The sequence below is a fragment of the Amblyomma maculatum genome, chromosome 3, assembly GCF_055883805.1.
Source record: "Amblyomma maculatum isolate TAMU_Amacu chromosome 3, ASM5588380v1, whole genome shotgun sequence".
NCBI classification, from domain to species: domain Eukaryota; kingdom Metazoa; phylum Arthropoda; class Arachnida; order Ixodida; family Ixodidae; genus Amblyomma; species Amblyomma maculatum.
The window spans coordinates 94,075,288-94,092,180 of record NC_139346.1 but is presented as its reverse complement, the minus strand read 5'-3'; the positions used below and the strand labels follow the sequence as shown (position 1 = coordinate 94,092,180).

Genomic DNA, 16,893 nt, shown 5'->3' with positions numbered 1-16,893 from the left:
GAGCGCCTTCTCCAGTCTACTCTGTTCCTTTTGTCCCGCACTTAAAACATATACTGTAAACAATTAACTCTCATGGGAGTTATTTCTTGTCCCTTTATTCTCTTCCTTCTGTATATCTGTTTTTCCCTTAAGCAGTATATATGTGCAATATGCATATCTAGCCCAGATATAAGTTTTGTCAATATTTTGTTAATGTTGAAATTCCATTGCATCGAAACAGATGTCCGGCAGTGAAGTGTTATATTTTGATAGGTGAGAAGTCTGTCCCGCGTGCTTCCCCAGTCTTCGGTATGTCCCACTCGGTGGACGTGCGCTCGAACAATTATAGCCATCGTTTGCCTTTGCGAGGTGTTTTGGTCGTAATAGCTAGGGATGGGGGGGGGGGGGACTTCCTTTAATTCATAACCCTGCACGCGCACGTATGTGTATACATCTGTGAAATATCTCATTTTAAAGATCAGTGTCAGATAAAAATATAACTGATCCAGGGACATAAAAAATTAAGTGGGAAGAATTGGTGGGAAGAATAGTTCCTTAATTAAACCTGTTGAACCAGTAAGGATTTTCTTACAAATAGGGTTTGTATGCATGCATGCTCAGTGCAGCAATTATTATTAATGATTATACTGTTTCTTTGCACCTCATTAGAAATAATATAGCTGTCCCCCCCCCTTTTTTTTTTTCTTTTATTCACTGTATAATGCAGTGCTCCTCGATCTCTTAATTGAGACCGAGGGGAGGTCAATGTGGTGTGAACTGCAACCACAGTTCCGAGAGCAGGTCGCGGAATCGGGCATGACGAAATAATTACAAAACTTGGAAAAAAACGGATACCCAGAAAAGCTTATTGAATGCGTGTCCAGACATCAGATCGACAAGCATTTGCAGCCGATGCCTACACAAAATGCAACGTCATCATCTCGACCAAAAGGCATGCTCTTGTACATTCTGGGCATAATTAGGCAAAGGCATGGGTCTTCAAGAAGCAAATGTGCATACTGGCCACATGCCATCCAGTAAACTGCGAGGGGCTCTTTTGAATTTTAAAGAGGCTTTGCCCCATTCAAAGATGCCAGGTATCATACACAAGATACCATGTGATGATCATCTTAGACTCTGTCTACATAGAGGAGATGAGAAATTTGACAAGTGTGATAAAAGAGCCCCGATGCCACTAGAAACCTGACAGCATACCAAATGCTTTGGTAGAATACATGCAGAAATAAGGGCATGAAACTGCTTGGGATGACATGATAATCATTGCTACCAATAGAAGTCTATCAGCACAACTGTGCTCGCAATCTCTGATACAGTCAATGCCAAACACAGAACAAAGGGGAATCTTCATCGTGCTTATGCAAAATCATTATGTTGACCTGTCAAAGCTACTTAAATGTTTAGACGGCCGGTTCTTGAATGAGAAACTTGTAGGGTTTCCAAATTTTATACTGTTTTTTGAATTGGTTAGTGGTCTGAGACACATTCTACCACGTTCGGCTGTTGAAACATGAGCCAAAATAGTGACGAAAAAAATATTACATCACAAATTTCTTAGCAGTCTGAAAGGAATACCATGAAATGCATGTTGATGTACAGTGGACTCTCTTTCGGACAGACCTTAATAGGCTATGTAATAACAAAGTTTAGAAACCAACAGCAGCTATAAGAACATTTTTTAATACCAGCAGAGTACCTGTAATATATTATAAAGCATATCTACACACTGGTAATAACAGCAGACAGCATTAGTTGTGAAAGCCTTTTCTGACCTTCCTTCCACTCAAGCACAAATATGCCACCATACACTCCTGTAAGTACATCTCCATGACTAGGTCTAAGCTGTATACGCAATGCGTCATGGAGTCATCTCTACATGAGGCACTGCTTCTCTTTATTTTTTTGCAAAGGTGCATGGAAGACATCAGGGAGTGCCCTTCTTGCACAGAATCACTGTATACAAATATTTTTTATTGCTTACTTCCACCTTGCCAGTGGCAATAGGGATGTCAAATTCCTGGAAAATTTAAAGGCTGAGAAAAACCATATTGAAAAATTTGGAAAAATATTGAATATTTTCATTCATGAAGAAATGCATATACTTGCATTAAAACAGCAAACAGTCTTTTCTCCTAGCAGTTTGTTGCTCATGAAAATGTTGCGCCACATTTAGATGGTTATAAAAGACATAAATGACACCTCTGATGGTTCTAGAAGATTATCCTGCCTTATTTAATTTACAGCTTCCACTACTGCAATGAGAAGAAGTGGTCAAAGTTTGGCTTTGTGCATACCAAGGGCAGGAGCAGGTTCATGGGATAGAGTGCAGAAGCTGTGTTCATTCATTCTAACGTAAAGCTTAAAGCATCTAGTTTGAGAGCGGCACCAGAAATGAGAGCAGCAGTGATTCGGAGTATTGCGGGTAGACGAAGTCCTGGGTTTGTTTCCGTGCCTCTTTTCCCTAGTGCGTTTTTTTCACCTCATACATTTTCGCTTGTGATTAGCTTTTTTTAATGAAATCTTATGTGTAGTTCAATCTACGTCTTCTTTTTTTTTGCAGTAAATCATGTGGCAATAAGGTCTGACAATGTTTCTGTGGTTTTTTTTTCTTCCTGGTATTCTCGTCATTTTACATTCCTGTGAGTTATCTTGTACTGTTTGAGGTTTATCTCATTTCCCTTATGTCAAACTCATGATCAAATCTACAGGCAACTATTGTGTATGTTCCTCCTGTGTTCCGATGTATGCTTACTCTTGCTAGTGCTTTTATGTTTTTAAGGGAACGCTAAGGTGCAGTTGAAAGATTACCCCATTTGTCCCTAAATAAGCCATGCGGAATAATAAGTATCGACCACACTTCTACATTGTAAGCAATATTCTAATCATTTAATCAGAACGGTGCCTTTTTTTCATTGTGTAATCATGGTACATTAAAGTTGACCACAATTTTCAGTAGTACAAGAAGCCATATGTAACAAATAAAATTCTGCCCTGTTTCTTTACAGTCAATACAAAACAGAAACCTGAAATGTCAGTTCTGTACATTTTCCTGCGATGTTTCTTAGTTTAAATTTCACCACAATTTTTACTAAATCATTGACATGGCAAGGCACTCTAGTATCGACGATGTTTTTGTGTTCGCTTCTTCCTAGATTGTTCTAATCTGTTCATTTTGAGTTTTTTTTTTCTTCCATTCAAATTCGATCATGTCTTTAAACTGGTTGGGACACCAAATTTTAAGGCTATACAAACATATTACGGGTTTCTGCCTTATGTAATGTCATGCAAGGCCAAGTTCTGGGCACAACAAACTTTTATCATATATTTTATTCATCTCCAATGAGCTGTTAAATCTTTCTCCCAACTGAGACTCATCGTTAGCACCATAATTAATGACACATGAAACACAGAAGGGTATCAGTGAATGCTAGTGACATCACATCTTAGTAACGTGACAGACTATCAACGGCTCAACGACGCTCGACATCTGCATGAAACTACGACCTGACTAGCTTCTCTTCGCACTTCATTTGAAATACAAATAAGCGAAACGAGACTACATTTCATTATGTTAATGCTTTGACACTCAGCTAGTGGAAGTGGGAAAAACAAAAATGCAGCATTTCAGCATACTAAATTTTTCCAGTAGATTAGGCATTGATCACGAAGCTTCTCAGGCAAGCCTAAATTGTGCAAGCAAACCTAAATAACAGCAAAAAAATATTTTTCTGCACCCTTTCCAGTGTTCTTTTGTATTTAGAAGCAGCCATCTATTAGTACAAATTTTCAAGCTTTTTTTAAGGGCATCATACTTAAAGCTTTTGTTTGTTTTAGCGAGCCCTCCCATCTCTATTGACAATGTGTGGGGTAGCTGTGATTCAGTCACTGGAAAAGTTTGTCTTCACTGAAACATGCATGCAGCACCTAGTTTCAATGGAATTTTGTTTCTGCACAGTCCTATTAGGGAAACCAAACAAATGGTCCCACATCACTCACCTTATCCTAGAATTTGTTGCATTCTGCGGCCTCTAATTAAATATTGCAGTTAGAATACAAATACCTATTACACTTTCAGTGGTGATCTAACACTTATTTGTATAAGTTTGAAATGTTCTTTTTCAATGTCATAATGAAGAGTTGTGCTGCCATTATGAATGTGCCTTATACCTATTCACTTAGCAAAATGCTGTCTTGTTTCTGCACATATTGCTAGAACTTCATTTAGCAATAGTTCTTCAGTAAGATAGTGCAATTAAGTTAACAAATATTCATATTTCATCATTGCTGTTTGCCACTATTGCAGCTTTTCTTCTAGTCTTGAACGAGTATGCAACATCTGGCGAGAGGCACCAGCCAAGATCACAAGAACATGATAAAAACTGGTTTGGACAAACAGCTGCTAGACACAGACAAGTGTTACGTGTTAAGTTAATTTTGCAAATTTGTGTGCTTACATAACTATATCTAATTCACTGTGCAACCAATACCCTTGGCTATTACAACAGTATTTTGCTGCCATTCATACAAGTGCTGAAGAATGTGGTTCAGCAATGTCTGATGCCTGAAACATGTCATTATTAGGATAAATGATTGTGATTCATTGCAGTGGTGTGAACACATATCACCACCAAGTGTTGTAGTTTTCTTTGTGTTCAGTGCACTGCAGGCAGTGTTGCTTATATATCGAAATCCCTGGAAGCATGCATGTAGAAACAAGTGAGAAGACAACACTTTTGCAAGATCAAAATCAATAAATATTTTTATTGAAGTGCTAGGACAAGCAAATTCCAACATGAGGTGCAGGATGCGAATTACAACCAGATATCCCCATTAACTGAATGGATTCTTGAATGCAATTGTGAAAGGCAGCAATGGTGTCCATGTCTCTTTGCCTGTTTGTCCTCTGAAATGCATTACAGTGGGATTAATTAGCATGGAAAGTTCTGTTTATTTCGGTATGCATACATTTACCTGTCTTGTGATAGTGCACAATGCTGTCAGCCAGAAAATTTGTATAGAACATGTTTGTATGCAAGCTCCACTCTAACAGCAATTTTTTAATTGCCAGTAGCATGCAGCCATGGACCTGGGTGAAAATAAAACATACAAGTGAGAAACATGACAAGGCATTCAGGTAAAAGCTCTGTTGGTCCGCGGGTGCAAGCACCACTCTTACGAAGCACCATGGCATTATAAAACACCTCGTGTCTGAGCACTCCTTCCTTTGATTGAAGCAATTCTGTTTTTTGTTAGCTCATAGCTCAGGTGCTTGGTTAGAGCCTCCCTATCCGCCACCTGGGAGACGCGCTCTCTAGCAGTCAGGCTCTGCCGAGAGAAAAAATGTTGTCTGGCTCTGCCAGATGCAGCGCACGATGTGCGAGATGCTGCGCTGAAAGAAAAAGTATACTTACCTGCAGCACACATGACCAGAGTGTTAGTGGTGCACAATGATGGGCTGGAAGGAAAAGTACTTACCTGCAGCATATATGGCCAGCTTGGAGGTGTTTCTCGCGCTCTAACGCGCACACCAACCAACTGGTACCATACAGCTGCAAACTTCACCTACAGCTAGGTAAGATCATACAGGAAGCACAAGGACCTTTACAAATGTAGTGGCGGTGATTTCGGCAGAGATGAAAAGCTCAGTCAGTCTAAGGCAGTGCTCTTCTCAGAAGTAGGAATTCACACTTATTCCAAGTACGTGCTAGTTTTCTGGGTTAAAAAAAAATGTAATTTGAAGTTAAATTTTCATGCTTGCTTGTGCATTTCCTGCTTCACATTATCTTCATAGATCTGTGCAGAAGAGTGGCATAGGGGTTCCATTCCACTTTTCAAAGATATTCATGTCCTGAAGATGTAATTATAAGAGTATCTTCGGTGGTGCTGTCGAGGATTTGCCTTTTGATACTCTCTTTCTGAAGCTCAGTTGGCTTAGAAAAACCTAAGCTGGACAACCTAGGTTTCTTAGTAGTATGAAACCTCAGTTGATGCCCAGCTTTCTTGTTGGCTGGCTCCCTTGAGTTGTGGGACTTTTGTTGCTTGTTAGTTTCTTCGTAGATCTTCAGCACAGGGTCCAAAAGCTTGCACGCTTTGTTGTGCACTTCTTGAGAAATTTCTTCTTTCACTGTATATTCCTTAATTACTTGCATCTTGGCCACAACCAACTCTGAGTTTGCCACGCTTGTTGAGGCTTCTGCTGCCTGAACACTTTCCAAGATGTGGAAAGCCTCACTTATCTTCGAAGTTGACAACACTCCTAGAGCAGTTTCAGGGATTTTCACAGCTGCTATTTCTGGTGTGCTAGCTATGACCACACCATGAATGTGTTTGCAAACTATTATGGACATCAGATGATCATAGCAAGTGCATGCATAGCTATGCACACACACCATGCACACACTGCATGCAAGAGGGCAGCAAGCACCATCTTTCACCTTTGAGATTTTGTATGCGAGGCCTTTTGTGGACTGGGATTGCACAGTCCATGTTCGATCTTCATTCCTGTCTATAGATGCTGGGCTTGCCATGGCAGTTCGATGGCTCTTCTCAATTCGACTCATCTTGCAGGTTCTCTTTTCTTTTGTGATGTGGCCTATCCTCTTCATAAGAAAATGGTATGCCATGTCCATCAGTTCCGAGATGAGCTTGTCGACACGGTGATTCTTCTTGCCTTCCAGAAAATTATGCTTTAAAGTCCTGTGCATTCTTTCAAGATGCATGTTTGTATTGATCCCGAGGCCAGTTCGAAAACTGTAGGCCCACATTTCTGGGCGGTAAGCATAGTTTGCTTTAAAATACTGCATGAACTCCTGCAGCCTGGGGTCGTTGTTGGCCAAAAATGGCTCAAGAAGCTCAGTCAACTCATTCTTGTCAAGGGATTCTAGCAGTGTGCGAACTGTCCGGTAAATCTCAGCTCCAAGTTCTCTTCCTTTGACTTTCTCCATAATCCTTCGCCTCCAGTTTTTGTCCACATGCCATGAGCAGAGCAGTCGGTGCTGAGGTGGACCCATGACAGTTGACCAAGCCTTGAAGAACTCAGATGCATCATCTGACATAAAAATCTTAGTTGATAATGCTCCTGTGGAAGACTTCACAGATTCAAAGAAGGCTGTTAAAGTTTTTTCATTTACTGTGCTGGAGATAAAGTATGCCATAGGCAGTCCTGCTCCAAATTCATCCAGCACCAGAACAGTCACTAATTCAAACTGGTATCCTGTTGTTCCATGTGTGGAATCAACACAGACTGTTCCTGAGCCCAAAACCTTCAGAAGGTCTTCCTGTGGCTCCGTCATTAGAGCAAGAGCAAAATCCTTCGTGCTGAACGTATTTGTTGAGTCAACAGCCCCCTGCTCCTTGTACAAGCGAACAACAGGTCGGTTCTTGTTCCTCATGATTTGCACCCATGTGCTAACACTGACAGCATCACTGTCATGACATCTTTCAGGCACATTGAGATTATACTGCCGTTTGATGTTGTGTAAGGTTAAGCGATCGGTCAAATGAAGAGGAGTCAGCTTGACTGTTATTGATGCCCTTATTTTCTTCATTATAGTCTTCATGGGCACTCCTTTTGAAAGGTCACTTGCAATGATTGCTCTTTCCTGGGTGGTCATGGTGAGGTGTGCAATATCTGCATCATGCCCATAATGTGTCCTTTGGTACATCACCTTGACTTCATTCTTTTCTCTAGTAACAATCATAAAAGAAAGGCATGTCTTACCACTCTTGCAGCTTCCCTGGCTCTTCATTGCCCGTACCTTGTTCCCTCGGCTTGGCCTAGCCACTCCTGACCTGTGGCATTTATAGTACACCCTTGTACTTCCACCAGCGAGCCTTTTTTCGCCTTGAGGTGCTATGAATTTGCAGTCCTCATTCACCTCCTCTCTCGTTTTCCATTCCTGGAACTCTGTAAATTGAAAAAAAAAAAAAATCAGGGCTCTGTATCACTGACAAAGTAATTTCTACACTCATCAAGCATGACTGTTTGAAAATTGTTGTGCACAACACATACTATTACTTACAGTATAATGTAGTCCACATTCCTAAAACTGCATGTGTGGAATAGTTTTTTTTTTCCAGTATTGCTGAGTATCTTGCAATGTTCAGGGAAATTCTACCATGAAGGTTTAGTTGTTGCAACTAATTATTCTGCATATTTATCAATCTTGGGCTGTAAAATATTCTGTTCAAACTACCAGACTATAATTCGGCTAAAATGCCAACCACAAAGGTAGCTTTGCTAGTCCACATTTTTCCCCACAGTATTTTAACATTGGGATTTGCCCGCATTTTTTTCAAGTGGCAGAAACCGCAGTCGACTGTGGAAGAACCTTTTTATCTGTAAAATTGCAGATTCACAGGACCAATTAAATTTGACTGTTGTGCCGCTGGCTGGACCCATAAATACTAGAGAACACTGCACCAGACAGATGCGAATTTGTGTACCGAACATTGTGACAGTTATAGTACCGAGTGCTGCCACACCTGAGGGCCATTAATTATTACAGCATATACACATAGCCCCCTTATTTTTTCACAAATGCAGAACATTCACCTTTGTGAGGACTTTTGACCTGGGATTCGTATTTATATTATGTATATATATATAGAAAAGAATTGAAGGGGAACTGAGAACCGAGGGGCTCGCTATATATAATTGAAAGGAGAGAATAGTCTACGAGCCCAAGGCGAACATTTGGACATATATTTTTTTAATGTTTTGTTGTTGGTATTGAAAATGTTCCCCTTGGACTCATAGACTGTTCGCTCCTTTGAATTATATACATATACATTATATATATATATATATATATATATATATATATATATATATATATATATATATATATATATATATATATATATATATATATATATATATATGGTTGAAATACATGCTTGATCTAAATAGTTGCTTACATATATGCCTTACACCAATGCGTTTCTCAAATGGAGGTGGGTGTGCGAAACCCACGCCCACGATAAAAGAAATGAAAGGTCGCGCGATAGCTCTCCGGCTTTTGCTCTGGTTAGAGTGAACTAGTTCACTCTACTCTGGTCTTGCGGGGTCCACGTAGGTTCAATGTCAATGTTAACTTCTCTAAGCGCAAGAGCGCGCGCGAAAGAAGGAGATAGGGATCGAGAGATGATCGTGCGATTGTTGATACCGGCACCACTGAAACTAGCTGATAGACGGGCCTGCAATGCGTGGCGAGCGGCATGATATGTGGAGGAGTCGAATCCCTTATTGTAGCCGCGCGCTGGCATCAAATGCGCGTTGTTTAACCGATCGATTCAATCCCAATTACACAACGTGCTTCTAGTACGCAAAAGATCGCAGCACGAATACAAGATTCGCCCTGCCCTCTACCTTATAGTCTCAATACCGGTCGCAATTGATTAAGGTTCCGCACCACCTTTCCACATGGCTGAAAACCGGTGCACTAAACAAAACCGGCAATTTCACTGAAGTGCCGATCGAAAAGCGTAGACCATTGTTCTAAGTTTCTTGATATAATTTAACATCTGTGCTTGCCTTAGTTTTCCGGAATCGGCGAAAATTGGCAGTCTGCTACAGCAGAATTTTTCACCGTGGCGAGCGGAGAACTTGATTCGACAGGCTGCTTCACCTGACGAACTACGAGACCAGCCCCCAAACTGTATTGCGTCATAGTTCGCCAGGTAGCGCAGCCTGTAAAATCGGCTGCTTCGGTTGAAGAATCGAGTAAAACAGCGCTAGGGGAGACGAAACACGTGAACGACAGACAGATACATGCTCTGTCGTTCACGTGTTTCGTCTCTCCTAGCGCTTTACTCGATTCTTAAGCATGTACCAACCAGACCGTATTTGCCCTCTTCTGCTTCGGTTTATTGTCTTCACTAAGCTTTTGCCGCAAATGATAGGTTTTCCTCGATTTCGGAAAATGCAGCATGCATAGTAAAGTGAAATTAGTAATGTAAAAACGTAGCCTTTCAAAAGGTACCTGTGGTCAGCGGCTGAGCCGAAATAACGCATTTTTTTTTCCCAACTCGTATAAATATACGTATATGATGGGGTTGAATTCCAAGCTTCTCGAAGCGTCTGACATGGCAACAAGCGAACAAAAAATAAATGAAAATAAATAAATAAAGAAAAATATCAAATAATCGAAATTATGCTTCCTATACAAAACCGACCACAAATACAGGCAGGAACAGTGCAGCGCGGACATGAACACTATATGTACACAGCTATATAATAAAAACGAGACATGAGAATTAATCAAGCTCTCAGAAAAACGGTCTATTGCGAATATATGGAAGTATTCACGCTTCCTAAAGAACAAGAACTAAAAAAAAAAAAAAATATGAGACGCGGCAATACAGTCCAGTCTGACATTAGTCTAACATTTATATATCTAAAAATGATCGAGTGCATCTTAAATACAGCTTCCAGAAAACGCCTCATCAAGCTAAACGAATCGCAGAATGCCCTGCGAAATTTTGAAAGGCAGCGGATTATATACACAGCGCATATCGCCGAGAACATGGAAAAAATAAATTATGCTTACATGTATTGCGCATGCGAATTCGCCTGTACCAAAAGTTCAAGCCGCGAATGCTCACATCGCAAAACCGAATATATATATATATATATATATATATATATATATATATATATATATATATATATATATATATATATATATATATATATATATATATATATATATATATATATATATATATATATATATATATATATATATATATATATATGGAATCACACATGTGCTGATCGAAGAACGAGACAGAAAAAAAAAAAAAAACGAAGTATGTATATAATTACTTACCTTTGTCGTTCGCGAAGGACAGTTGCCGATGTTCGGCTGGGAACTGGTGTACGTCGCTATAGTGACGAGTCAAGTTTTCCAGCGTCGAGAGCCCGCAGTTGCACTCATCACACTTCAGGACAGCTCCTTCTGCCTCCAACTTGTGAACATTTCTCTTATGCTGCAACATGTTCTTGCGCGCAGTGAAGACTTTGTTGCAGATGTCACAGCGCCGATCATGTAGCTGACGATCATCGTGATTGGAATCACGGTCAGCGTGCCGAGGATCGCTTTCACCCTGGTTGGAAATCTCTGCAGCCATTCCGACAGGAGCGGGCAGAGTGAAGCGCGCAGCGAGATGCACGCTTCTTTTAACCTCCCGCGCGCGCTCTCAAAAGCACGGGGAATCCAGGGACTCTAGAGACAATCTGGAGAAAACACGTGTGTCCCCAACAGGACATGACGTCACAAAATGTCACGTGACTTGTGACGTCACACGTGACGTCACACGCGACGTCATGCGTGACGTCACACTTTTTGACCAATCAGCGTTTCCAGCCGATCTACCCCTAAACGCTTGTGGTGATTCTGTCTAGCAGCATGCTGACTGTGCTGACGAACTCAGTAACGTATGCACGACACTAGCTCTCCAGACCCTCGAGCTTCGCATGTAGGCTTTGCTTGGTGGCTAGAGCAAGAGCGGATAAGGCCTCAGTCGAGCATGATGCAGTCGCCGTTCTTGTAGTTTACGACGTTTGATTTGAAACAAACACCTTTCTTTGTAACGGAGCCGGGAAGAGTCCTCCACTAGGCTTTTTCTGTAAGAACTATTACGTCTAAAATATTAAGAGATACACGACGTAAAAGCTATGCAACTGCACTTTTCATGCACATAAATTTAAATAACAGATCTATGGTCGCGAATTTTTTTGCCAAAAACATTTCAGCGAGACGCGAATAAAACTTGTGAAGATACCCTTGTTTCATAAAGCAATAAAGTGTTAAAATGTTTTTGAAATGCGCGAATTGATTGACGTCATATTAGCCGCTCTCTTAAATAGAACCATTCTTTCATTTATCTAAACCGGACTAAGTTATCAGTGAATATTGACTTTGTTAACTACCTTCACGATCCTCGAGTCGACGCGGCTATGCTTCACTCTTCTGGTAAAGGGCCCCAAGCTTCATCAGATGTAACTTTGCGGCGTGCTCGACTAATTATATAGAGAGGCTTTTCTTATTTGCCTCGCTTACAGAACGCTGACATCGCGGGGCTATTTCGGAACTAATAAAAACGTTCAACCATTTTATTTTTGTTATCCTCTAGCTTTTAACACAGAATGCGAGCTTCAAAAGTCTGCCATCGCACTAATATATTAAAATACCTGCTCAGTTCCCCAAGCGCACGCACCACTGTGCCTTATAGCAAAGAGAAAACGGAGTTGGCCATCGGGTAATTAACGTGTAGTATATGCAATGGAAAGCGACAAAAGAAGTTTCAGATTTAATTGTATGTAGCCAAGTGCTCACAGGGTGGTTCGTATGAAGAACACTAGCTTAAAGAAATTGTTCACTAGGCTGCTTGTGGAATCTTTGTAACCATGGCTTCAATTCAATGTGAAGTTCTGACAAGGCCAGATGCTCAGGCAGCAGAGCTTCAATAAATCCGTGCTGTCGAATTTGTTTAAGCCCTTTTAGAGAAACAAAAACTGCGATATAGGTAGCGCTGAAAGATCTAGAAAGCATGGTAAAATTTTCCAGCTTTGCTAATAATATTACTGCCTTTATCACATTGGGATTTCAGAGATGTATCGAAGTATCGAAGATACAGTATCGAGTATCTGTATCGGAAATCGATTTCGGCTCGGTATCTTGTATTGGCATCGGAAATACAATTTTTCAAGGTATCGAGTATCGGTATCGAAGATACTTTTTTGAAGTATCTTGCCCAGCCCTGGCGTCAACTCGTGGCGGCCTAGGAGGGGGATGGACGAAACAATTAAGACAGTGTCGAATCCAGGTTTCCATTCCCTTTCAGTGTTGCAAAATTTCCATCGCATTCGATTCCCTGCTTGCTCAAAAATCCCTGTCTCTCTCCCACTGCCCTCAGCCTTTTTTTTTTACTGCTGCATGTTTATTTCGGTGCTTTTTTTTTTTTTTTTTGTCGTATCTTTTGCGGATCCTGACCGTGATGTAGCAGCTCTCCTTCGCTCTTCTCCCCGTACACCTCTCCGTGGTTGCCTTTTTGAAGCGAAAAGCTTCACTAGACTAGTCAACTCAGAGTCTCGCTTTGCCGTGGTCTCAAATAGCCACAACTGTGCGCGCGCCGGTTGACCTTCGCCGGAGCCGCGCGCCGCGCATGCGTCGTACCGAGTGACGTCACGGAAGAGGCGCGGGCTCTCGGAGCTGCCACTATCTCCGCTACTGCGCTTTGAGAGGTAACGCAGGCAGTCCACATGGAAGACGATGCTGAAGTTGCGGCTTTGAAATTGGCTGAGAAAAAGCTGGCTGGCTCAAAGAGCTGCTGAAACGCCGGAAGAGCGGGAGGCTCGCCTTGCTAAACGGCGAAAGAGGGAGGCCGAACTTCGCGAGGACGCAGAACAGACGTTTTGCAGAAAGGAAGAGCGGAACGAAAGGCTCCGGGAGAAACGAGCGACGGAGCTAGAATCTCAAAAGCGGCTATCAGCCGTGCGTACCACCAGTTTAAGAAGCCAACCGACGACGCTTTTCGCTTCTGATATCCAGGCTTAACCAAGCTAAGCCACCACCAATTTTTTAGTTCTTGTTTTTTTTTTTTTTTTAGCGCTTGTTCGTACGCGCAGAAGCGAAGGCTACGAACGCTGGCCCAGGGGCGTACATTTTTTTTTATTGCACCTCGCTTGTTTTTTTATACGCAGCTCCCTTTCTTGTTCGTTCGTTTGCGTACCGTGCGCACCCATGTGGACGTATTTTGCTGTTCTTTTTTTTATCGTGCGCGTATCTTCGCCCACTCTTTTAGCATAATTTTATTCACTCTGTTGTGACCGGGTTTCCAGCCGAGGTTCGCGAAGATTCTCCAGCACCTGAAAACAGAAACGGACCTAGCGGACGCCGGTGAGCGACCGCAACCAAAGGCATCGAAACGACGCCGACGGCGGCGAAATGACCCTTTGTCTCCTGCTAAGCCCCCCCCCCCCCCCCCTCCCTGCCAACGGACGACTTCTCCGGCTGCTTCGCCTTGGCGATGGATTTTCACCACCACCATGCTTAATATCGTCATCGACATCGGAGAAGCTAGCCCTCGCCACCGAAAGATGTGCGAGCATGTGCGAGGAGGCTCAAGCACCACTCTCGGCACAGGGCGGCATCTTGCAAGTCCTTGTGCCACGCTGATTGGACTGTACAGATAGAACTATGTTTCGCCAGCTAGGGAAGTGGGAATAACCGGCCATATTTGAACGGTGGAAATTGTCTCTGTCGGGAGCTCCTTTTTCGTCCTTCCACTTGTACATATCTCATCACGCAAAAAGTTGTATAAAGCGTTGCTTCGCCCCTACTCCCTGGCTGCTCCTTCTCCTTCGTATCGGGTCCTTGCGGGCAAGGTCCTTGCTGGCGTTCCTTAATTCTCCTCGCACCTCCCCTTCCCCACTCTCTCTCAGTTTACGCTCACTCACCTGGAACTTTCTCCTCCCTTTCTCTTTATTCTCCCCCAGCTTCCCTCTTTTCACTCGGCGTGCGCCCCCACCTCCCCCGCTTCCTTCTTCGTCTCAGAAGATGTTTGCAGCACTGCGAAAGGCAGAGGCACCCCGGTCCAATCAGGATCATGCACACTATAATAGACAATTGCGCTCCTATAGCGCCTCTCGCCCCCAAATTGGCGGGGGTGAAAGTAGGAACATAATTCTCAATTACAGTGAGCAGGGGCGAGAGCACCAAGAAGCACAATCGCAAGTGCTCCTCTGCCTTTCGCAGTGCTGCAGATATCTTGTGAGACTAGTTCAAACATCCGAGAAGCCGACTACCAGTCTACAACACGCTCTTGCGAAATCTCAGGAAGAGGCAGCGGCGGCGAAAGCGGGAGCTACAGCAGCGCGAGCAGAAGCCGCCGCCCTTCGTCAACACATCGCCAGACCAGAAGCCCAGATAAGTGCCATCACCACTGCATCTCCAGTTCCTTCTTCCCCCACTACTACCGTATCTCAGTCTTCCTCACCTAACTCATCCACTGTCGATACCTTGTCCAAAATCTCAAACGCTAATTCCCTTCCTCATTCACTACCAATGGAGGCTGACACGGAACCCCATACAAACACTACTCCGTGTATAAAGACCCCTCCCTCCACCCCCAGCTCACTAGAAGGCTTGCCAGCCATACTTGAGTCATTGGCTGCTCGATTTGAGGCAAAGTTGCAGGAAGCTATAACACACATCAATCAGGAATATGCTACTCTCAAAGATGCGGTAATCCGCATAACGCAAGACAATGCTATTATTAATCACATATTAGGTGCCCTAACGCAAGAATTCTCTAACCGCTGTATAGATATTGAGACTCGGCTCAATACTAGCGCAACGCGTCTTCCAAAGCGCAAGAAACCCAAAGCAGCAGGAGGACAGGAAAATCCTCTCCCTGCTATAGCTCAGGAATCCCACCCCACCGTTTCGACTACTCCTCCGATATGTTCTCATGAGGGCATATCGAAACCGTAATCTTACTGTTTGGCAGTGGAACTGCCGGGGCTTTGGCCAGAAGCGTCATGTAGTCCACCAACTGCCGTCCTATGCTACGGGACCCGGCATCCTTGCTCTACAGGAACCCTCCAACCCACTCACCCTCCCCGGCTATACACCCATTCTGCCTACACCTCCCGCTCCCTCTCGAGTAGCCTTTTTAGTTAATCGCTCTCTCACCACCATCTCACATCCCTTAGCGATTACCGACATTGATAATCTTCTAATTGAACTTGTGCCACAACACACTCGAGCAAAGAGTGTTATTGCGAGGTACGGGCTGCGGACTCCGTGAAGGTTTAAAACGGGTCTTTATTTAAATAAAAGCGACCCAAAGAAACGAAGAGGGCCCCAGGCCCTTAAAAGGTAGCGGGCTCCCCGAGCAGCCGTTCTCGTCTGCTGCTGGAGGAAGACTCTTCTTCACCTCTGCTGGCCGCACTCCGCACAACGTGGTCACGTGACCCAGCCGCGGTTCCCGGAAGCGATGGTCCGTGGGTGGCCGAGCCGGGCCCACCCCGGAGTTCCAATGCGGGGAGAGGAGAAGGTGACGGTCGCTCTTCGCGACCCTCATAAACATGTCAAGTCCGAGCAGGACGCTCTCCTTCCTAATGAGAGCACCGTGCCCTCGCTGGCACCCCGTGGCGCGCAGGGTTTGCTGGCGCGCTCGCAGCACAATGCTCAAGTCTTCTAGTGTTCACAGCCACCAGCTACTCGGAACGTAACAGACTCCTCCCCCGGATGAAGTCCTTCGCCGAGGCTGCGTCCCCAGATGCAGGGTCGGAAGAAGGCCAACACAAAGCACAACACTCGCGCTCGCTTTGCACGCACACATTCGCGGAAACCCCTGGTCGGTGGTGCCCAAGCGACGAACGACTGCCAGACGTCGTTTACAGAATTTGTGCCCCATGCTGGTCCTCCCCGACCAAGTATTCGGCCCTCGGCAACACATGGAAAAAATACAACACAAAACTAAACGAGAGTTCTGAGAGGCTTTCTTTCTTTTTTTTTCTTTTTTTTAACGCCTCGTAGCTTAAAACCTCTGCTCAAACCATCTACATTTTCGTTCTCGCTTCCCTTCTTAATCACCCCGAGTTCCAGCATTCTGTCGACCTCTTTCCTCACAACTTCTAGTGTTCTAACAGACGACAGGTATAGCTTAAACTTGAAAGAATCCTCGGATATCAATTCGATATCATGGGTTACCAAATCGGTTTTTCCTCGTTTGTCTTCATAATGCCTGTACAAAAGCCCGTTCTTCTCCCGGAAGGAAATGTTCTGTGACGAGACTCCTTCAGTCAAATCGCCACTACATACATTTAGAGTCGGGTCAGCCTTCTGCTCCGACCTCAGCTGCCCTTTGTTTGCCTCAAGTAGC

At 43.5% G+C, this 16,893-nt stretch overlaps 1 protein-coding gene across 1 annotated transcript; it reads right to left on the bottom strand.

Annotated features, from left to right (window-relative positions):
* Positions 1 to 5,308: 5,308 nt before the first annotated feature.
* Positions 5,309 to 10,983, bottom strand: LOC146195346 (uncharacterized). Its single transcript, XM_084596774.1, has 3 exons — positions 10,830 to 10,983; positions 6,522 to 7,903; positions 5,309 to 5,386 (listed from the first exon to the last, which is right to left on the bottom strand). Exons 2-3 carry the CDS (start codon positions 7,743 to 7,745, stop codon positions 5,309 to 5,311), a joined length of 1,302 nt encoding a protein of 433 aa, XP_084452900.1. The 5' UTR covers positions 7,746 to 7,903; positions 10,830 to 10,983.
* Positions 10,984 to 16,893: the final 5,910 nt, after the last annotated feature.